We start from the raw sequence: 24,034 nt of genomic DNA on the forward strand, positions 1-24,034 counted from the left end.
ATGGTGTTTACGTTGAAATGAGACTCGAAGTCCTTAGCTATCCGTTATACACCAATCGACTGTACTACTACTACATGTACCTGTTTTTATAATACTTTTACTACATTTAATACATTACTACAACCAAAACTAACGATTAAAATAATAATCCTTATATTTATTCTATTTATACTATCTATTATCTAAACCTATTGTAATGCTGCCCTTGGTTGTGTTCTTTGAAGGTTTGACGAACTTTGTCCTTAGCACTATCTGAAATATTAGTGTCTGTTAACCTTGATTTTCGCTAGAATGCAATGCGCATGCGCATCCGGATGTTTAGAATTCCCGAAACTAAACTCCTCGCTGCAAGTTGTAAAATATCTCAAAACTCCGTTATAAGAGTTTATATTCCGTGACAACAATGTATGCATATTCTTTATTATATATTTATTAGTTCCTAATGCCACAACAATATAAAGCCAATAGTCTTGTATGAAAATGTACATCTCAAATCGGCATGATATTAGTTTCTTACCCCACCCACCTGAGGCTAGATAAAACTGTTGTGGAACTTGTTATCGTAATTTTCAGGCATTTAATGGCCACACTCCAGCTGCTATTGTTTCTGTTTTCATGTCCTCTGTCACAGATAACAATAAAAATATAATATCTAAACACAAATTAAAAACATACAAAGGTACATCACGTATTTCCTTAAAAATATGCAAAAAAAGTCACCGAAAAAGTATGTCTTAAGTCGTTTTTTGAAAGTGTCTATTGAAGTACATTGTCTGAAACTCAAAGGTAGGTTGTTCCATAGTTTTGGACCTACAGTACTAAAGCTTCTATCACTTAATGATCTTTTCTTTTTGAAAGGTACATTAAAACAGCCTATTGATGATGCTGATGATCTAAGATTACGTTTAGAAATCAGAGTGGATAGAAGTTCGGTCAAATAGGCAGGGGCATTACCAATTGAACAGTTAAACATGTATGTAAGAGTTTTGAATTTGATTCTAGCCTTGATTGGCAGCCATTGCAGGTCATAAAGTGATTGTTTTGAACTTTCACTTTTTCTACGGCTCAAAACCAATTTTGCGCACATATTTTGAATACACTGTAGTTTTGCCAGTTCACTCTTGGAGATGCCGTACAAAATAACGTTGCAATCGTCCGAATGGGAAATGACTAAAGAAAGAACTAGTGTTTGTGTGGCTTCTTGTGTTAAGTATTTACGAATGCTTTTTATTTTGAAATAATTTAACATTGCAGATCTACACTTTCTCTTAACGTGTTCCTTAAAGTTCAGGGTTTCGTCCAAAAATGCGCCCAAATATCTTATGCTACTTTGTCGCTTGATCTTGTCACCACATACATCAATGTCCTGAGTGTTACACTTGTTTAATTGAGGGCGACTTCCAAACACTATGTATTCAGTTTTTGAAGCGTTCATTTTGAGCTTGTTACTGTTCATCCAATTGTTTATTTCTTGTGTACAATCTTCTAGTTCGTTGATGGCTTCAGTTTCTTCCGATATAAACAGATCCTACACTAAAAAAAATAATTCCCGACCTACCAACCCTCATTTTTTTGAGCCCGTAACCTAAAACAAACACTTTTTTTAGGCCTTATTGACAATTTTGTTGCTTGAAGGCTGGTATTTTCAACTCCTCCTAAACAAGGGGGGAGGGGGTCTTAGATGGACTTAAAAACAGACATTTCCACTGCAACAAGTTTTTGCAGAATTTTGCCCCTTTGTCAGTTTTTCCGCAATGTCATTTGTATCTGTTGAATTTGATCCAGCTCTCATAATGAATACTCTGAAGATTTGTAAGTGAAAAGATAAAAAACATGTTCCATATGTCAATCAATAGTTGAATGTCATTTCTTGCACATACCTACACAAACAGGATTTGAATTTCAATACTTTGATAAATTAATTGCTAGATTTAGCTCAAAGCATCCACCAGCTTATAGTAAACATGTACATGCATCAGTGTCTGAGGCACATTCCTAGCTTTCATTCATATTGCTTTATATTAATACATGTGTGTTCGGGGTATTTTTCATCACTTATGTGACAAGCTCTAGTTTTGTTACATGTAACAAGATTGTATGTGCCAGTCTTGTTAAGATGTTGTGAATCATGTAATGATTTACTCTACAATATGTTGGAAAATTTACAAATGATAATTAAAATTTCTTGTGAAAGGCATCATTTATATGAAAGTAATTACAAGCAAACATAATTTGTTAAATTTTTTCTTGAGCATTATATTTTTTTTGTTTAAAGGGGATGTAAAGATTTAGCAAGGGCAAGAAGAGATTTCCAATTATCAAGCTCCAAAGGCAAAAAAAAATGAAAATTTTACACCATGGCCTTTGTTGTTATTATTTATTATTTTCTCTCAGCCCATTTGTTATTAATATTGTGTAAATAACAGCCTTTCCATACAATTTACAATTGCTAAGAAAGTTTGTTTTCGTGACAGTGTTTTAAAGAATATCTCATTAATTTGTTGGAACATGAAGATTAACACATTTTTTCTGAAAATGTCTATCCATTCGTGGGAATTTCTAATTGAAAACACAAAAATGATCTAAATTATATTTATATACTTTGTTAGATATAATTGAAATAAAATTAAGATATAAAAATCTACAGAAATTGTTTATTTTTATTTATTATGCCCCCCTTCGAAGAAGAGGGGGTATATTGTTTTGCATATGTCGGTCGGTCCGTCCACCAGATGGTTTCCGGATGATAACTCAAGAACGCTTAGGCCTAGGATCATGAAACTTCATAGGTGCATTGATCATGACTGGCAGATGACCCCCATTGATTTTCAGGTCACTAGGTTAAAGGTCAAGGTCACAGTGACTCAAAATAGTAAAATAGTTTCCGGATGATAACTCAAGAGTGCTTAGGCCTAGGATCATGAAACTTCATAGGTACATTGATCATGACTGGCAGATGACCCCTATTGATTTTCAGGTCACTAGGTCAAAGGTCAAGGTCACAGTGACTCGAAATAGTAAAATGGTTTCCGGATTATAACTCAAGAATGCTTACGCCTAGGATCATGAGACTTCATAGGAACATTGATCATGACTGACCGATAACCCGTATCGATTTTCAGGTCAATTGGTTAAAGGTCAAGGTCACAGTGACTCGAAACAGTAAAATGGTTTCCGGATGATAACTCAAGAATGCTTACGCCTAGGATCATGAAACTTCATAGGTGCATTGATCATGACTGGCAGATGACCCCTATTGATTTTCAGGTCACTAGGTCAAAGGTCAAGGTCACAGTGACTCAAAATAGTAAAATGGTTTCGAGATGATAACTCAAGAATGCTTACGCCTAGGATTATGAAACTTCATAGGTACATTGATCATGACTGTCAGATGACCATTTTTCAGGTCACTAGGTCAAAGGTCAAGGTCACAGTGACTCGAAACAGTAAAATGGTTTCCTGATGATGACTAAAGAATAATTAGGCCTAGGATCATGAAACTTTATAGGTACATTGATCATTACTGGCAGATGACCCCTATTGATTTTCAGGTCACTATGTCAAAGGTCAAGGTCACAGTGACAAAAAACGTATTCACACAATGGCTGCCACTACAACTGACAGCCCATATGGGGGGCATGCATGTTTTACAAACAGCCCTTGTTTTTTATCAAATTGGGAATTTTGTTTAACCTTTTTGCTTTGGGAAAATAACTTGAAAGCAAATGGCTACTATCCTAAGACGGTGAGTGCCACTGTCTCCCTACCTGTTATGTCATACTTAACCTCAAAATATATGTATTACACACAAGTCTTGTGCCCCTTAGACCAAAGGTCAAGGTTGTACTAAAGAACAATGGTCAAATATGTTGATATTACAGTTCTTTAAATAACAATAGACTCAATATTTTGCAGAGATGCATCTAGCCTTATTTTGCAGACCAACAGGTCACCCCAAAAGCTATGTGTTTATTGTTTAATTGTTTTAGTTTAGTTTAAACCTATTTATTTTAGCTCGATTGCGTCGAAAGCCTTAGGCTTATATAAACGCTCTCGAGTCCGTTTCCTGGGCCTAGAACCAGTACTTGGTGTCTTTGGGGGAATCTAAAGAACGCTCCCACGGTGGGGATCGAACCCGTGACCTCCCGGTCGCAAGGCGGACACCATATCCATTACACCACGGCGACCTTTAAATTTTAATTGTTTTAAGTCAGACGTTATATATTCATGAGTTGCTTAACATTGCTTCTTTATTAATTGATATTATATCATTTTCTGAGACAAATTCTGGGGCAATACCTGAGACATAAGACTCTTTATATTTTACAGAACAAAAAGACTATGGATATGTCTTGAATACCCACTAACCAACTGAACAGCACAATGACAGATGACACTCCACCTAGTTTACCACCCAGAGTAAGACAGCACATCACCGGCCATGGGGACCCTTCAGCACTGCAGCAGCAGCAAGATATGCATATGTGGCAGCACATCTCACTGTCACAGCCACAGACCGCACCAGGCATCCAGGCATTGCCCATCGGCATGGGCTTCAACAGTCGCCCACAGCAGCAGGTTTGGCAAGATCACACTTCAGCATTTTCCCAAAGGGGCTGGCAGCCATTCCCACACGCCCACACACAGCAGAGTCCACAGGAACCACAAGACTTGACTAGATCTCAGCCACAGAGTTGGGCTGGTGGCGATATGAACCGTACTCCAACTGTACAGCAGCTGCAGCAGCTGGTATTCTTGCAGCAACAGCAGACCTTGCAGATGCAGCAGCAACAGCATCAGCAACACCATCTCACTCACGAACAGGGACTTCATCATTTAGACCCACTTGTTCAGCATGATGACCGTCAGCACGATAAATTTACAAAGTCTCCATCACCACAGATTGAAGAGAATCGGAATTCCCCAGCCGTTGGTCGACCCTTCATGCATAACATGACAAGCCCCCAGCAGCCTGCCTGGCAACCAGTGTTGCATCAGTATGACCTACCACATGCAGAGCCACAGCACTCTCAGGCATTTTCCTCAGTGTCCCATCATCAGCCCCTGTTTGCACAACAGCAGTATGTACATCAGCCCGTATGGCAACACACACCCTACAGCCAGCTTCCAGTGCAACATATTAGACAAAATACCCAGCCCATGCAGCAACAGCCATTGCAGCAGCAGTTTCTGTGGCAGCAACAGCAGCAATCACAGCTTCAGCAGCACCAACTTCAGCAGCCCCAACGACAACCACTAGCTCACCCTGCGCTCTCGCAACCAGATCCACAGCCACCATACTCTCCCCAATCATCCTCTTCTAGCAGTTTCACGGACAGACCTACCAGCTTTGAAAAGAAAGATCCTGACTCTCAAGCCAACCATGCAAGCATGTTTAACAGAATGCCAACCAATGATCACATCAGCATTCTAAGTAGGAAAGACAGACTCAATCCTGCAGATTCTAGCACCGGACTTAGTCCACTGAACTCACATGTAAGTATGAACTCAAACTCACCAAAACCACCAATCAGAATATTGAGTAAATCGCACCAAAATGGTGAACAATTGCCTGGATTTAACCATTCTCCAAAACAAGTGGAGCAGAACTCACCCTCCATAAGTATTGCACAGAATATAGTACAGAGACCAGTACATGGTGTCGGTTCTGGATTGAACAATACCCAGATGAGTATGCAAAGTGCATTGAAACCACAGAACTTCAACCCCAATCCAAATACAAGTCCATACCAAAGCATGACCTCTCCTAGCCCAATGCCAAAGGGTGTGGGAGTTCACGGGAATCAACAGTCTCATCCAAGATTCCAGTCTCCTGGTAAAGAACAGCCATCGGGTCCCAGACCGAACCAGTACAGGCCCCGGTCCCCAGCAGCTGTGGTTAGAAGCCATCAGCCTCAGGGTGTGGTCATTAATAACATCTACCAGAGAACCGGTCCTGTATCCAACACTGGTAAGTTACTTGCATGCAATATGTTTTTTATGCGCCCGGTAGATTGGCATATTGCATTTGAACTGTCTGTCCGTCCGTCCGTCTGTCCGAAAACTTTAACATTGGCCATAACTTTTGCAATATTGAAGATAACAACTTTATATTTGGCATGCATGTGTATCTCATGGAGCTGCACATTTTGGGTGGTGAAAGACTGAAAGGTCAAGGTCATCCTTCAAGGTCAAATGTCAAAAAACAAAATCCAAGGGAAGTAACAAGCTTTTAAGGGAGATAATTTATATTTTATATCATTTGGCAGGTACAGATCATTTTCACAAGGGAAGTAATAATTTTTTAAAGAAATACGGTCAAACCTGAATTCAGCGGTCAGTCAAGGGAAATGACCAAAGTGACCGTTATCCACAGGTGACCGTTGAATTCGGATCACAATTTTAAGATGCTTGGTCAGTTGGTAGTATTGCTAAGTCGTTACCCCACCCAGTCGTTTGCATACAGTGTAAAACAAATGCTCATTGTCGTTAACCAGGGCTTTCCTTTGACCCGAGCTCCCGGGTTTTGACGCTTGAAAATTACAGGAGACCCCTTTTTGACTCTTGAGAAAATTATGTCATGCGTCACATTTGATCCGGGGGAATATACCAACTTGCGTCAACGAGATCAAAAGTTGTTAAGACTAAGCGATAATTGGCTCGGGGCGGAGTATCTCATTTAGTAGACGCTAATTGTTAACGCCCGCTTCCAATCATCGAAGCACAAGTCCACCCAGTAGGCGGAGTTTGGTTAATTGAGACATCTAGTATTGACCAATTAAAACACTGCTGGTTCGATGACGTGTGTATTAACTTTCCATTATTTATCATAGCCTTTGTTATCAGCTGTTTGAGGAAAAGACGTGTATTAAACCTACCTAGTTGTAATAATCCAACTCCCAGGTATTGACCCTCTGAGCTGTACGTATGTACTCATAAAAGCTCAGAGTATTTAAGAAGAACTATAAACCCCCCAAAACAGAATGGACTCATCCGCGTCAGTTTTAATAATATTCAATATAAAATAATAACATCCATATCCACAGTACACTGTAAAGCATATTTTGAGATATTTCCAGAGTATGTCAGAATGTATTTCCAAAGCTGAATGCACCCATCACTGCTTTACTTCATGTTTGCTCAATTCAAAGGCGCGCGAAAGTTATGCTGTCATATGTCTACAATGTCAAATTACACGCTTTGCATCAAAGTTGCTAAAAATAACTATAGAACCGATATAACTTACCTTGTGGCAAAGTGACAATTTTCGCATGTGCTAATTGATTACAAAATACATGTAGGCGTAATAATTGGCCGTTTGAGAAGGCATAGAAAATGGCGTGTTTGTCGCACGTCTTCAGTGAAGATGGCACATGAAATCATTAAAGGGTGTTGGAATTTTTAATGGGATTAAATACGGAGGCACCTTTATCGGTGAGTAGAAATAATTTCCTTTTATAGTTTACCGATTTATATAGGCTATTGTGTTAAGGTGCCACCCGTATGTTTTTTTGTGATAGCCAGCGGAAATGTGTTTTTTTAACATTTTGTATTTCATTCTTAATTTAATAGTCAAGCGAAACGGTCAAACAAAGTTATTGGATCCCAGAATCTGTTATTCCATCCCAGAATGTGCTGCGCAGGTTTCAGGACATGTGCAAGAGAAGAAAGTGATAGTTTGCTTGTTTTATGCTAGTTGTGTGTGTGTGTAGTCATAGTGTTGTTTTATTACCTTTTCTTTACTAGGGGCACCCATTTGAGATCACTCTTTAAATGCATGAATGATTTATTTATTTGCTCAAATGATTGTTAGTTTGTAGGACATATGTCATATTGTTTTGCTGTATACATGAAGTAAATGTTGTATTAGAATACATATTTTGTATGCAATCTTTGAGATGTTTTGTAGGACATATGACATATTGCTCTCTGAGATGTTGTGTAAGACATGATATGACATATTACTCTTTGAGATGTTGCTTACAACATATGACATATTACTCTGCGGTATACATGAAGTAAATGTTGTATTAGAATACATGTTTTGTATTTATTTATCATTGAGATATTGTGTTTAAATGCACAGTGTTGTAGTGACAGTACAATGTAAGAAATAAATGTTAACATATCTTTTGATTTGTTGCTTTTTACATATTATATCTCAGTAATTTGCTTAAATTGCAAAAAATCATTGACTCTCCTGGGTTATTATTAGGACTCTTATAAGTTTGATTTTGACTCTTGAAAATATGGTCCCAAGAGTCCTTGACTCTTGAGATTTGAGGTCTAAGGAAAGCCCTGGTTAACTAAGCATAATAACAGAATTTACTTCCATTGAATAATACTGAATAATATCTTATAGATTGATTTAATTTCATATTGTTAAACTAAAGCAATGACTTTATCAACGCTAGTATAACTGTTCACTCATGCATCTCGTTCATTCAGTAAATAAAGCTTGTCACGTGCCATTGACGTCACATCCGTACAATTCTAAAAAGCGGATTCGCTGTCATAAACCGATAGTACGGTCTAACTGTACCGTTCTCATTCAAAGAAAAACACGCAAAAAATTTGTTAAAATTTATTCGTTCGCAAACATCACACAAACAGCATTTTCATTCAACAACCTCATTTAAAGTACAAACATTCATTCATTCTTTATAACAAAAAAAAAACATAGCACATCATGCACAAAAAAACAAGATAACTTATCATGCGAAAAACTTCAAAACACATACAACAATTATCACTCGCAACAATCAAAACAATTCACTCCACGCTAAAAATCTCGCTAATTTTCTTTTATATACTAGAACACTTGGCCCGGTGCGCAAAGAATTCATCTTGAAATTTCATGATTGAGTCAAGCATTACCTGGTTATTCCTTGACAAAGCAACGTTCTTAAAGCGATCGATGCACTGTCACGTTTCGCTGACGGTGCTGACGGTGCTGGATGGTGGAAGTGCAGAGTACTAATTAGCAGTCATTTAATTGGCGATAATTACTTTAAACGTGTCACAAACGCTGACATATTTTCTTTTGAAGATACCCCCACAATTATCCCTGGAAAACAAATCTTCTCAACACCTTATTATTTGTTTACTCGCAGCGGGCCGCCTTTATTATATCAAAGGCAATAACCGCTATCAGACGCTTTAAGCGCAAAATAGACGGACAAATGATGGGCTGTGTTTTTAAATTTTGCGACTCGAGACGGCTGATGCCTGACCGTTTATTTCAGTTCAAACATGAATTTCGGAGTGGAATATAGAGGCCATTGGCCATTATGGACAGGTGGCCGTTATTTTCAAGTGTAATATAGTGTTTTTCGTCGGGGGATTCCAGACTGACCGTTGTCTGCAGGTGGCCGTTAGGTCAGTTTCAACTGCATTATTAAAAAAATAATAATTAAGCGGCGAAGTAGGGGGCATTGTGTTTTTTGACAAACACATCTCTTGTTAAATTCTTATTATGCCCCCCTTTGAAGAAGAGGGGGTATATTGCTTTGCACATGTCGGTCTGTCGGTCGGTCTGTCGGTCCGTCCAACAGGTGGTTTCCGGATGATAACTCAAGAAGCCTTGGGCCTAGGATCATGAAACTTCATAGGTACATTGATCATGACTCGCAGAATACCCCTTTTGGTTTTGAGGTCACTAGGTCAAAGGTCAAGGTCACGGTGACTCGAAATAGTAAAATGGTTTCCGGATGATAACTCAAGAACGCATACGCCTAGGATCATGAAACTTCATAGGTAGATTGATCATGACTCGCAGATGACCCCTATTGATTTTGAGGTTACTAGGTCCAAGGTCACGGTGACCCGAAATAGTAAAATGATTTTCGGATGATAACTCAAGAACGCATTCTCCTAGGATTATGAAACTTCATAGGTAGATTGATCATGACTCGCAGATGACCCCTATTGATTTTGAGGTCACTAGGTCAAAGGTCAAGGTCACAGTGACCCGAAATAGTAAAATGGTTTTCGGATGATAACTCACGAACGCATATGCCTAGGATCATGAAACTTCATGGGTAGATTGATCATGACTCGCAGATTACCCCTATTGATTTTGAGGTCACTAGGTAAAAGGTCAAGGTCACGGTGACCCGAAATAGTAAAATGGTTTTCGGATGATAACTCAAGAACGCATATGCCTAGGATCATGAAACTTCATGGGTAGATTGATCATGACTCGCAGATGACCCCTATTGATTTTGAGGTCACTAGGTCAAAGGTCAAGGTCATGGTGACCCGAAATAGTTGAATGGTTTCCGGATGATAACTCAAGAACGCTTACGCCTAGGATCATGAAACTTCATAGGTACATTGATCATGACTCGCACATGACCCATATTGATTTTCAGGTCACTAGGTCAAAGGTCAAGGTCATGGTGACCCGAAACAGTAAATTTGTTTCCGGATGATAACTCAAGTACACTTTTGCCTAGGATCATGACACTTCATAGGAACATTGATCATGACTCGAAGATGACCCCTATTGATTTTCAGGTAACTAGGTCAATGGTCAAGGTCACAGTGACAAAAAACGTATTCACATAATGGCTGCCACTACAACGGACAGCCCAAATGGGGGGCATGCATGTTTTTCAAACAGCCCTTGTTTGAAATATAGTCCTATATGTTAGTCTTTTTGCTGAATAGTTCAATTAATATAGCACAGATGTAATTTACTTCACAAATTTCTGTGGTGCACTAATATATCAGTGTCTGTCATTCTGTCAGTCTCTCTGTAACTCTTGTGTCCACTTTATCTGCTATACTCTCCAACGGATTGTCATGAATGATGAAACTTATTTAAAATGGTTAGAGCATTAAGACGATGTGCCGAAGCTATGATTATGCCTGCTCAAGGTCAAAGTTTTATTTAAAGTTAAATGATTTCAGCTTTCATCGTTGTGTTCACTCCAGATCTCTGATTCCCTTTGAAGGATTTTCCTGAATCTTGCATCAAATGTTAAGGGACTTAAGTGGATGTGAAAAGCGTCGGGATATTGTGGTTATCTCCGCTGTCCGTCCCTCTGTCTGTCCGTCCTGGCTACTATCTCCTCCTACACTATAAGCACTAGAACCTTGAAACTTACACACATGGTAGCTATGAGCATATGTGCGACCCTGCACTATTTGGAATTTTGATCTGACCCCTGGGTCAAAAGTTATGGGGGTTGGGGTGGGGCCGGGTCAGAGATTTTCACTCATTTTTTATGTTATTTTACATTTACTTCTTCATTTCTGCACCGATTTACTTCAAATTGATACTGAACCTCTCTTATGACAATACGGTCAATCTCAACTATGCATGCCCCCATTACCCACCCTGGGGCGCCCCGCCTACATAGACCACACCCACCCAAAATTGCCTTTTACTATATTTTCTTCATTTCTACACCGATTCACTTCAAATTGATACTGAAATTCTCTTATGACAATACGGTCAATCTCAACTATGCATGACAATACGGTCAGTCTCAACTATGTATGGCCCCATTATCAACCCTGAGGTGCCCCACCTACATAGGCCACACCCACCCAAAATTGCCTTTTACTATAATTTCTTCATTTCTACACTGATTCACTTCTAATTGATACTGAACTTATCTTATTACAATACAGTCAATTTCAACTATGCATGGCCCAATCACCAACCCTGGGGCGCTTGTCCAAATAGGCCACACATACACAAAATTGCCTTTTACTATAATTTCTTCATTTTTACACTGATTCACTTCTAATTGATACTGAACTATTCTTATGACAATACGGTCAATCTCAACTATGCATAGCCCCATTACCAAGCCTGGGGTGCCCGCCCACATAGGCCACACCCACCCAAAATTTCCTTATACTTAACTTCTTCATTTCTACACTGATTCACTTCTAATTGATACTTAACTTCTCTTATGACAATACGGTCAATCTCAACTATGCATGGCCCCATTACAAACCCTGGGGCGCCCCTGGGTCAAACATGCGGCGTGGGGATACGCGTCGGCCTCTGCCGCGCCATTTCTAGTTGATACAGAAGTTGTATTTTCAAATGAACAGCAAAATTTTACCAATGGCTACTGTTTGTATGTCTGGCAACTAAATGAGTGGCGTCTAACACAGAGCTTTATATTTAATATGCAGAACTGAAATGTGGCAAGCAATGGGAACATACAGACCATGGAAATCCTTGTTCTTTCAAAGCGTTTATAATATGACTTTATGTTGATGAAAAATATTTTGTGCAAAATGAAAATTATTGTATGTAAAAATATTTCAGATTTGTGAATTTTGATATAGTCAAGGGTTTTTATCTGATTTTGGGGAAAGGGCCTGGCCTTTTTTGAGGGGAAAAAAATCGCGTGAAACGCCGGATTTTAGAGGGAAAAAATCACACGAAACGCCGGATTTTGGGGGAAAATAAGGAAAGTCTTAAATAATCAATTAAGCATATTTTACTGTTTTTAAAACAAATTCAAGGAAACAGAAAATTTAATTATGCAATATTTTTCTATTGTCTACACTGGATCAGGTTAACTTATATATTTAAAGGTTAAAAAAAAAAAAAAAAAAAATTTTTTTTTTTTTAGGGGAAAATGAAATCTAGGGGAAAATTTACCAGCTGAGGGGAGCAAAAAATCGGAGGGGAAAGGGCTGATTTTTCGGCGGGTCACAAAGAAGGAAAAAAAAACTGATAGTGTTTCAACTATTTTAATTGTAGTCATGCAATGGAATAATGCAATTATTTTGCCTTCTCTTAATTTTCTTTATAAATGTGCAGTACTGTAAATAAATCAAGTTTTGTCTAGATTGCATTTGTGCTATTTTGTGAGTTTGTCATAGTATTTCAAAACCGTGGCTCTAAGTAATTACCAGCCATGGTTAGTGGTTTATAGTGTATACAGCAACTGAAATTTATGCCATACGTCCTTATTCATTGACTTTTTTTCCCAATTAGGAAAAGTACTAGTACCAGCCCATTTGGGAAACTAGAAATGGCGCGGCAGAGGCCGACGCGTATGTCATAACAGATGTTCAGTATCAATTTGAAGTAAATGGGTGTTGAGTTGAAGAAGTAAATGTAAAATAACCTAAAAAAATGAGTGAAAATCTCTGACCCTGCCCCACCTCAACCCCCATTACTTTTGACCCAAGGGTCAGATCAAAACTCAAAATAGTGCACTGTGGCACATACGGTATGCTCATACCTACCATGTGTGTAAGTTTCAAGGTTCAAGTGCTAATAGTGTAGGAGGAGATTGATGCCAGGATGGACAGACAGACGGCGGAGATAACCACATACTAGATTTTAAAACCTAAACGCGGACCCTAAGGTCAAGGTCACAGTGGTAAAATATTTCATGCGCATGGAAAGGTCTTGTCCAGATACACAATGCATACCAAATAAGAAAGCAATATCTGAAGGGACACAGCAGGTATGAGCCTTTTTGGAATCGCAGTCGCAGATTTCTAAACCTGAATGCTGACCTCAAGGTCAAGGTCACAGGGGTCAAAAATTGTATGCGCATGGAAAGGTGTTGTCCAGATACACATGAATACCAAATATGAAAGCAATATCTGAAGGGACACAGAAGTTATGAGCCTTTTTCGAATCGCGGTCGCAGATTTCAAAACCTGAAAACTGGCGTCAAGGTCAAGGTCACAGGGGTAACAATTTTTATGCCCATGGAAAGGTGTTGTCTAGATACACATACATACCAAATATGAAATCAATATCTGAAGGGACACAGTAGATATTAGCCTTTTTCGAATCGCGGTCGCAGATTTTGAAAACTTAAAACTGATCCAAAGTTCAAGGTCAATGTCATAAGGGTAAAAAATTGTGTGCGCATGGATAAGTGTTGTCTAGATAGACATGCATACCAAATATGAAAGCAATATCTGAAGGAACACAGTAGTTATGAGCCTTTTTCGAATCGCGGTCGCAGATTTGGAAACCATGACAACTGACCCCAAGTTCAAGGTCAAGGTCACAGGGGTAAAAAAAATTATGCGCATGGAAAGGTGTTGTCCAGATACACATGCTTACCAAATATGAAAGCAATATCTGAAGGGAAACAGTAGTTATGAGCCTTTTTCAAATCGCAGTCGCAGATTTCGAAACCTGAAAACTTACCCCAAGTTCAAGGTCAAGGTCATAGGGGTAATAAATTGTGTGCGCATGGATAGGTGTTGTCTAGATGCACATGCATACCAAATATGAAATCAATATCTGAAGGGACACAGTAGTTATGAACCTTTTTCGAATCACGGTCGCAGATTTCGAAACCTTAAAACTGACCCCAAAGTACAAGGTCAAGGTCACAGGGGTAAAAAATTGTATGAGCATGGATAGGTGTTGTCTAGATACACATGCATACTAAATATGAAAGCAATATCTGAAGGAACACAGTAGTTATGAGCCTTTTTCGAATCACGGTCACAGGAAAATCTCTGACCTGGCCCCACCCTAACCCCCATAACTTTTGACCAAGGGGTCAGATCAAAATTCAGTCGCTTTCACCGTCGCTCATATGCTCATAGCTACCATGTGTGTAAGTTTCAAGGTTCTAGTGCTAATAGTGTAGGAGGAGAAATTGGCCAGGACGGACGGCGGAGATAACCACACAATCCCCACTTTTTCTCCGAAAAACGTGGGGATAAAAAAAAATCAGTTCATCTTTCTATCCAGCTCTATGAGTTGAATCTTATCAAAGATAATACTGAATATGATTTTGTTCTTAATTTTTAAGTATATGTTTATAAAACAACCAACACCGATTACCCAAAATTAGTTAAAGTGATGAGTTTTTGCCCCAATCCAAAAGGGCTAGGCCCCGTTCCCAAATTAAAAAAAAACACTGCAACATCATTAGTGTTTCAGAATAATAGGAATTTTCATTATTTTATTGTTACATGCTTGAATGCAGTTATATAATATGCATTGTTTGGCTTGACAAACACCTTGACAATTTTGTTTCACTCTTTTAGTCTTTAATTTGATCTTATGGTATGCATCTTGTTAACCTGGTGCTACTGCAAGGATATAAATTACCATGAACCTGTGAGCCATTGCCCATAAAATAAGATAAAAACTCATAGAGATCTATACAAAAACTTTGTATTCCCCTAATATCAACTTAATCAGGACAAAAACATACAGCAAATGAATTAAATATAGATGTAAATTACTTATTAATTTCATTGTTGTTTGCCAGTAGACCATTTTGTGTAATATGTAGTTATTTCATGTTCAACCTTAATTGGTGCCAACTAACTCCTGCTATAAATGAAGATTCTGGGAACTCCAAAAATTAAATTTGTAATAAGCTTCCTTGTTTTGTCCTGTGGTATTACCATTTGTAGTGTGTTGTTGCGAGGAGTGTCTACCTGGGGTTAAGTTGTGTAAAAGAATTGTTTTGTGATTTAAGTGTGATCTGTTCATAGTAGTCCTCAATGTGATAAAGTTTGTGCTTACTTTAGAGAAATGTTAGAAGGTAAATAACTTGTTTCTTGAATTTTCATACCTTTATTCATGAATTATTTTGTTAATATCAGTTAGTGGTAGGAAACATTCAGATGTGTAAATGTTGATTGATTTCTTTCTAATGCTTATGCTAGATAATAAAAAACACCTGTCCAGTTGTAAAGGACATGCTCACAGGTATTTGTATATGTAGTTAGAGTATGGAAACATGTAGAAGCAATTGATATACAAAAATTATTTGCATTAGATATTCAAATCATAGTCATCATTCAACCATTCAATTATTTGCTCTAGTAGCATAATTAGATCAATAACAGTATTGAAATACCAGTATAACATTTTGTGACAGTGTCTTATGTTTATTGATCAAAATTAGACTTCAGAATGAGCTAGATGTTGGAAAGTAGAACAACACACATTTACCTTGGCTGACATTTTAAATAATATGTCTTATTAACTATCAGGGCTTTCCTTTGACCGGAGCTCCCGGGTTTTGACGCTTGAAAATTACAGAATACCCTAGTTTGATTCTTGAGAAAATTACGTCATGTGTCACATTTGACCCGGGGGAATGTACCGACTTGCGGCAAAGAGATCAAAAGTTGTTAAGAGTAATCGATAATTGGCTTGGGGCGGAGTATCTTTTGGTAGATGCTAACCGTTATCGACTGTTTCCAATCATTGAAGCACAAGTCCGCCCAGTAGGCGGAGTTTTGCTCCTTGAGAAATCTAGTAATGACCAATTAAAACACTGCTGTTTCGATGACGCGTGTATCAACGTTCCATTATTTATCTGAGCGTTTGTTATCAGCTGTTTGCAGAAACGACATGTATTAAACCCACTAAAACAGAATGGACTCACCCGCGTCAGTTTTAATAATATCCAATATATAATTATAACATCCATATCCACAATATTTTGAGAAATACTTCCACAATATGTCAGAAGGTATTTTCAATGCTGAATACAGTGTACCCAACCCTGTTTTATTCCATGTTAACTCCGTTCAAAGACGCGCGAAAGTTATGTACTGTCTGCAACGTCAATTTACACGCTTTGCATCTGAGTTGCTAAAAATAACCATAGAACTGGTATAACTGACCGTGTGGCAAAGTGACAAATTTGGATGCTGCATGTGCTAATTGATTACAACATAGGTGTAATAATTGACCATTTGAGACAGCATAGAAAATCGGCGTGTTTGTCGCACGTCTTCGGTAAAGATGGCACATGAAATAACTAAATCCAGATTTGAGCCGTCCAGGGTCGATTTTGAGATAAATGTAAATCCAATTAGTTAGTTTAAAGAGGTATTTTGATGGTAAACGGCTGGCACTGACATGAGCAGTAACTGACGAAACATCTTCGCTACTCTCCGAAAACCGTACCATTCTACGAACGTTGCTAATGTCCGTCAACTAATAATTATCTATTAGCAAAGTAAAGCACTGCAATATCATACTTAAAACAATATGTCAACCGAATTATATATTCATTGCGTTTTTGCTAGGTTACTTATTAGTTATTACTGGCTTTCATTTTTTGCAGACAAACAAAACACATTTTATTTCATTCGCAAACGATGTATCTCTACCTGTTTTCAGACAGTCGTTTTCAGATACGGTATGGTTCGTCGATTTTAATTTATTTCCAACATTCTTGATAACATTTTTTATAGAATGACGAATACACATGCGGTGTTACGGATGGTCTGATTGATAAAATTTTGCTTTGTACTCACAAAAAATTGCGCATAGAAAGAAAATAAAGAATAACAATAAGCAAGGGCTCGAGGGGCTCTGTCCTCTATTCCCTTTATCCTACGGTCTCTGAATCTCTGCTTAATTTTCCGTATGTCGAATTTGGGACAATTGACACCCCTGATAAATATTATGTCACTACAAGTGCGAGTGTTTTTTTCGTATTGATTTCACTATGCTTTCAATGTTGGTCACAATGTATGTTTACATTATCTCTTTTATTGACTGGAATATAAGAAATAAATGTTTAGATATTTGTAAATTTGTTGCTTTTTATATATTATATCTCAGTAATTTGCTTAAAGTACAAAAGATCATTGACTCTCCTGCGTTAAAATTATGACTCGTACAAATTTGATTTTGACTCTTGAAAATTTGGTCCTAAGAGTCATTGACTCTTGAGATTTGAGGTCTAAGGAAAGCCCTGACTATAAATATACAAAACGACCATTAACTCTTAATTGATGTCAACATTTTTATATCCTTGGCAGCAATTTGTTTTTTTATGCCCCCGGATCGAATGATCAGGGGTATATTGTTTTTGGCCTGTCTGTCATTCTGTCCCAAAACTTTAACCTTGGTAAAGTTTTGCGATACCTTTTGCAATATTGAAGATAGCAACTTGCAGGGCTTAACACTAAGGCACGTCCGAACGACATTCACTGCCTGTACCTAGGTCCGGGCTAGCCAATGTCCCAGTAACATGCCCGACCGGTCGTGTGTATTTTTGGCGGGATTATGTGTTCTATATCAATAAACTGCATTTTAAATAAGCTTTTGAAAGATGCAAAAATCTTAATACAGTATGATCAGATGACAATTAAATCCCAGAGTGAAGTCGGAGACTACAAACAGATCGTTACTCGAAATAGATTTGGAACCCCCTGATTGCAATCAAAAAGAGGCCGCCAATTCAGAAAATCCCCGGCGGTTTTCCTGGTAAAACACGTCAGTACCTATTTTTAAACAGAATTCCGCTAGATACGGTTTTGATTGGTTTCCTCGAAGTGAAGTGTTTTCTCGATAAAAATACATTTTTAACTAAAAGCCGGGATCGCCCAGGATTGTCCGGGATCGATGAAGGTATAAAACTCGACATTAACACAAATTTAATATAAAATTATTATTGATTTATCAATTTTAAATAATTTTAATTTGTTTGATCGATTAGAAGTGTTTTGACAATCTTTTTTACGCAATTCATTTGGCAAAACTAATATTAATGGTCGATCCCAGCTTTTAGTAAAGAGTTAACCTTGTACAATTGTTACGACTACCGTAACACAATATTTGTTATTTTGCGATACCTAAGATTCTATTACCGTTTGTTGTCAGACGGCAACCGCGGCAATCAATGTAAAAAGGTTTTAATGTTCATGTGGTTGTTTAAGTTTGGCTTTACAGGTGGAAATGGGGGTTCTTCGGATAAGAAAAGAAAAGGGAAGGAGGAAAGTAAAAGAAAGTATGAGGAAAAAAAAACAAGGAAATTTCTCCCGAAATGGCGTGAAGATTACAAATAGATGTCTTAAGTAGATGAATATTGAATTCATTAGCATCAGTTAAGTAAGGCAAGCTGATAAGAATGATTGAACCATAATTGCACATCTCCACGCATAAGAAAATACAAGTTAAATGATAAATATTTAGGTTTTGATGATACTTTGGTCAGGGCACATGAAAGATTGGTCAGGGCTAGTAGGTTCTGCATTTACTAGCCCGAATGGGCTAGTTGAAAAAAAAGTTAGTGTTAAGCCCTGACTTGATATTTGGCATGCATGTGTATCTCATGGAGCTGCACATTTTGAGTAGTGAAAGGTCAATGTCATCCTTCAAGGTCAAAAGTCAAATATATGGCTTCAAAGAGGCGCAATAGGGGGCATTGTGGAAATGTACCTATATGTACACTAATTGGGAAAAGTTAGCGAGAAAAACCCTGAAATTGGGGACATTTGTGTCATGAAATTTTCAGATTGTTTTTTTTAATTGCTTGGTAAAAATTGCTTAAACAATTCAATTATTCATTCACATGCATTTTGGCTTGAAATTCAGAGCTCAATTCATTTGTTCACTTGCTGATAATGCACTTTTGGAACAAATTGACAATATTTTCCCTCAATGTGGAAATCTTTCAGATGGCAATTTTTGGAATTGCGTATTTTTTCCTCATTTGGGAAAGTACTTATACATGCACTTTAATATGAAGAAGGGAAAAATCACTGCATGAATAAGATGGGTTTTTCCATAGTTTATACCCATGGTTTTACCAAAGATTGTAGGATCCCAATTACATCTCATGTATACTTGTTATAATTTAAGATTATCGATCAATAATAATAAAAAATCTCATTATTGACTGTTCTTCATAGTGCCTGAAGGATGATCAAGTTGGGTTTTCAAAATTGCGAGCTGTGTTTCACAATATTATCAATTAATTATTGTGTAGCATAATTTTGCATGCATGCTTTCAACAACATGTAAAGACAAGGGGGATTATTTCATAAGAAGCTTAAAAGGGCCTTTTCATGTTTTGATAATTCACAAAATAAAAAATAAAAATTTCAGATTCGCAAATTTTTGTTGTGGTTATGATAATTGTGAGGAAATTATAATACTTAACATTTACCATGCTCTAAAATATCCATTACTTGTATATGCATCTTTTGTCGATTTAAAAACCTACAAACCTAATATCTCAGACGCGTATAGTCAGGTCATTCTGCATCAGTGATTTTCGAGGGAGTTATTTGCATTTGTATAATAACTTGTTTGCATATAATATCTCGGACTTATATCATTGAAATTTGAAATTGTTGTATTATGCAAAGGCTAGACATGCAAATCTTGTCACATTATTCTCCCAATGTCAGGTCAACGTCATTTTTTCAGTCTGCTGATCTTTCAATAAGTTATTGTTTCCAATGTCTTCTTGCTTTCATGTTACCCATTAATTCACAAAGCGCATCAACAGGGAGATTTTATAAGTTTCAAACTGGCCCAACTTGCTTAGTTGGCAGAGGGCTGGACTACAAGATCATGGGTTTGATCCCAAGCCCCGCCATTTTCAACTTCCTGTGATTCAAGGGCCGTTGTCAGTTCATGGCATCATTATGTGCATTTAGCACTGATGACCCAGCTGCCCTAGGAAAAGTGCAAGTTGGTCAACTGACTGCCATCTTATGACTGAAATACTTTTGGAAATGGCAAAAAATCTAACAAAACAAACCAAACCAACCAACAGTTTCACTGATATTCTGTCTATTTATTATGCCCCCCTTCGAAGAAGAGGGGGTATATTGTTTTGCGCCTGTCGGTCGGTCAGTCCCTCCGTCTGTCGGTCCATCCACCAGATGGCTTCCGGATGATAACTCAAGAAAGCTTAGGCCTAGGGTCATGAAACTTCATAGGTACATTGATCATGACTGGTAGATGACCCCTATTGATTTTAAGGTCACTAGGTCAAGGTCACAGTGACTAGAAATAGTAAAATGGTTTCCGGATTATAACTCAAGAATGCTTAGGCCTAGGATCATGAAACTTCATAGGTACATTGATCATGACTGGCAGATGACCCCTATTGATTTTCAGGTCACTAGGTCAAAGGTCAAGGTCACATTGACTAGAAATAGTAAAATGGTTTCCGGATTATGACTCAAGAATGCTTATGCCTAGGATCATGAAACTTCATAGGTACATTGATCATGACTGGCAAATGACCCCTATTGATTTTCAGGTCACTTGGTTAAAGGTCAAGGTCACAGTGACTCAAAACAGTAAAATGGTTTCCGGATAATAACTCAAGAATGCTTACGCCTAGGATCATGAAACTTCATAGGTACATTGATCATGACTGGCAGATGACCCCTATTGATTCTCAGGTCACTAGGTCAAGGGTCAAGGTCACAGTGACTTGAATCAGTAAAATGGTTTCCGGATGATAACTCAAGAATGCTTACGCCTAGGATCATGAAACTTCATAGGTTCATTGATCATGACTGGCACATGACCCCTTTTTATTTTCAGGTCACTAGGTCAAAGGTCAAGGTCACAGTGACTCAAGGCAGTTTTATGGTTTCCTGATGATAACTCAAGAATAATTAGGCCTAGGATCATGAAACTTCATAGGTACATTGATCATGACTGGCAGATGACCCCTATTGATTTCAGGTCACTAGGTCAAAGGTCAAGGTCACAATGACAAAAAACTTATTCACACAATGGCTGCCACTATAACTGACAGCCCATATGGGGGGCATGCATGTTTTACAAACAGCCCTTGTTACTCTTATGTTATACAGCTTGATTAGTTTTATGAGGATCAAGTCTCTTTAAGCTTTTATCAAAATGGGACTGATATGAACCTTTAGAACTTTATGATGTGATTTTATAAATAAAGCTGATACCTTGTTCAGTTATTATGCTTCCCCAAAATTTTTTGGGGGAGCATATAGTCGCCGCTTTGTCTGTCCGTGTGTCCGTCCGTCCGTGCACAATTTTTGTCCGGGCTATTTCTCAGCAATTAATGACCGGAATTTAATGAAACTTTATGGGAAGCTTCACTACCAACAGGAGATGTGCATATTATCAGCCGGTTATGGTCGGATGATTTTTCACAGAGTTATGGCCCTTTGAAATTTTCCATTGTACATATAGTGCAATTCTTGTCCCCCCAACTACTGACCGGAATTCAATGAAGCTTTATGGGAAGCTTAACTACCTTGAGGAGATGAGTATGTTATTTGTGGGTTCTGGTTAGATGATTTATTTAGAGAGTTATGGCCCTTTGAAAATTAATTATTTTGTCCAAAGTTATGCCCCTCAAGACATTTCCTTTTATCTGAATATATAGTGAAATATTGTGACAAAAAAAACCTTTGGGGAGCATCACCCGTCTCCGACGGTTTCTTGTGTGAAATAAAGTGTTTGTGTTCTACTGTCATTTCATTTTACTTTGTCTTTGCTTGATTGAAAATCTTCTTAATATATGACAATGTTCTAACTTAACATTTTCTTGTCCTTAGGTTCCAATTTCCACCGGATGGAGAACATGGTTGTGTATGCGTTTGTGCAAGGTCTGGACCCCCGTACTCAGGCAGAGAGCATCCGTAACTACTTTGAGATTGTTGGCAAGCCGACAGCTGTCCAGGACAATATACTGTTCAGCCTTGACCACACAGAAGCTCTTGTTGTCTTTACGCAGAAACCAGGTCAGGTGAAATGTGGCATGCAGGCTGTCATAGTGTTGTTCGTTTATCTAACGGCTGTGAATGTGTACATGTGCTCATTTTGTAGAAGGAAATTCTCAGGTTAATAGGTCATCTTATTATTTTCAAGAGTTACATGAATTAAACAATTTGTTGCCACTGTGGTATACATGTAGGTATACTCAAACTTAAGTTTCTGTAACATTCTTTTTTTGCCCCCTTTCGAAGAAAAGGGGGTATATAGTTTTCACACTGTCCGTGTGTCTGTCATTCTGTCACACTTTTCGTGTCTGCTCTCTAATTCAAATAGTTTTCATCCGATCTTTACAAAACTTGGTCAGAAGTTGTATCTAGACAATATCTAGGTCAAGTTCGAATATGGATCATGACGGGTCAAAAACTAGGTCAAGGGGTCGAAAAAACAAATCCAAGGGATGTAATAAGCTTTAAATGGACATAATTATCTGACCTGCCAAATTATATATTTTTGTTAAATAAATCAAAGTGGCGCAGTAGGCAACATTGTGTTTCTGACAAACACATCGTGGAAATATGTCAAGGTCAAGGTTATCCTTCAAGGTCTAAGGTCAAAAATACAAATCCAAGGGAAGTAATAAGCTTTAAAGGGAGATAATAATTCAATATTGAACATAGCAACTTGATATTTGGCATGCATGTGTATCTCATGGAGCTGCACATTTTGAGTGGTGAATCTACAGTCACGGTAGTGGCTTTTAATTATTTGCTACTAAAAATAGAGATTTGTTAGAGACAATTATTTTCAAGGGAAGTAATTTATATAATTATAAATCTCAGATTATATATTTCCTTACCAAGAATTTAAGTTCTTTTCACAGTTACTGTACAGATATTTTATTTTGATTATTTATAACTCAAATGATTGATTTGTCAAAGGTTTTTTAAGCTCACCTGATTGCTCAGGTGAGCTTTAATGACCGGTTTTTGTCTGTCGTTTGTCCGTCCTTCCGTCCGTAAACATTTGCTGGTAAACACTCTAGAGGCCACATTTCTTGTCGCATCTTCATGAAACTTGGTCTGAAGATTGGTCCAATGAAATCTCGGCCAAGTTTGAAACTGGGTTGTGCCGGGTCAAAAACTAGGTCACTAGGTCAAAGAAAGAAGAACCTTGTAAACACTGTAAAAGTCACATTTCATGCCCAATCCTTATGTTACTTTGTCAAAATATTTGTCTTAATGATGTCTTGGTTGAGTTCAGAAGTGGTTCCGATCCGTTGAAAAACATGGCCGCCAGTGGGCAGTCAGTTTTCCTTATTTGGCTATAGAGAAACCTTGTAAACACTCTATATGTCACAATTTTTGCCCAATCATCATGAAAATTGGTCAAAACATTGGTTTAATTGATGTCTCGGACGAGTTCCGAAATGGTTGAGATCGGTGAAAATACATGGCCGCCAGTGGGCGGGGCATTTTTCTCTATATGTATATAGTGGCAGTTTTCCCTATTTGGCTATAGAGATCCCTTGTAAACACTCAAGAAGTCACAATTTTTGCCCAATCATCATGAAAGTTGGTCAAAGCATTGGCTTTATTG

The 24,034-nt window shown here is 37.9% G+C and overlaps 1 protein-coding gene across 2 annotated transcripts in view; it reads left to right on the forward strand.

Moving 5' to 3' along the window:
* The first annotated feature begins 289 nt into the window (after nucleotides 1-289).
* LOC127868755 (protein mono-ADP-ribosyltransferase PARP14-like) overlaps nucleotides 290-24,034 on the forward strand; it is a 100,988-nt gene continuing 77,243 nt past the window's right edge. For both annotated transcript variants that reach the window (XM_052410784.1, XM_052410786.1), the window contains exons 1-3: nucleotides 290-405; nucleotides 4,330-5,971; nucleotides 22,279-22,464. In XM_052410784.1, coding sequence (XP_052266744.1) covers nucleotides 4,384-5,971; nucleotides 22,279-22,464 — 1,774 coding nt within the window. In that variant the 5' untranslated portion in view covers nucleotides 290-405; nucleotides 4,330-4,383. The remainder of the gene's footprint in view (nucleotides 406-4,329; nucleotides 5,972-22,278; nucleotides 22,465-24,034) is intronic.

This window comes from Dreissena polymorpha, chromosome 2 (genome assembly GCF_020536995.1).
Source record: "Dreissena polymorpha isolate Duluth1 chromosome 2, UMN_Dpol_1.0, whole genome shotgun sequence".
Classification (NCBI taxonomy): domain Eukaryota; kingdom Metazoa; phylum Mollusca; class Bivalvia; order Myida; family Dreissenidae; genus Dreissena; species Dreissena polymorpha.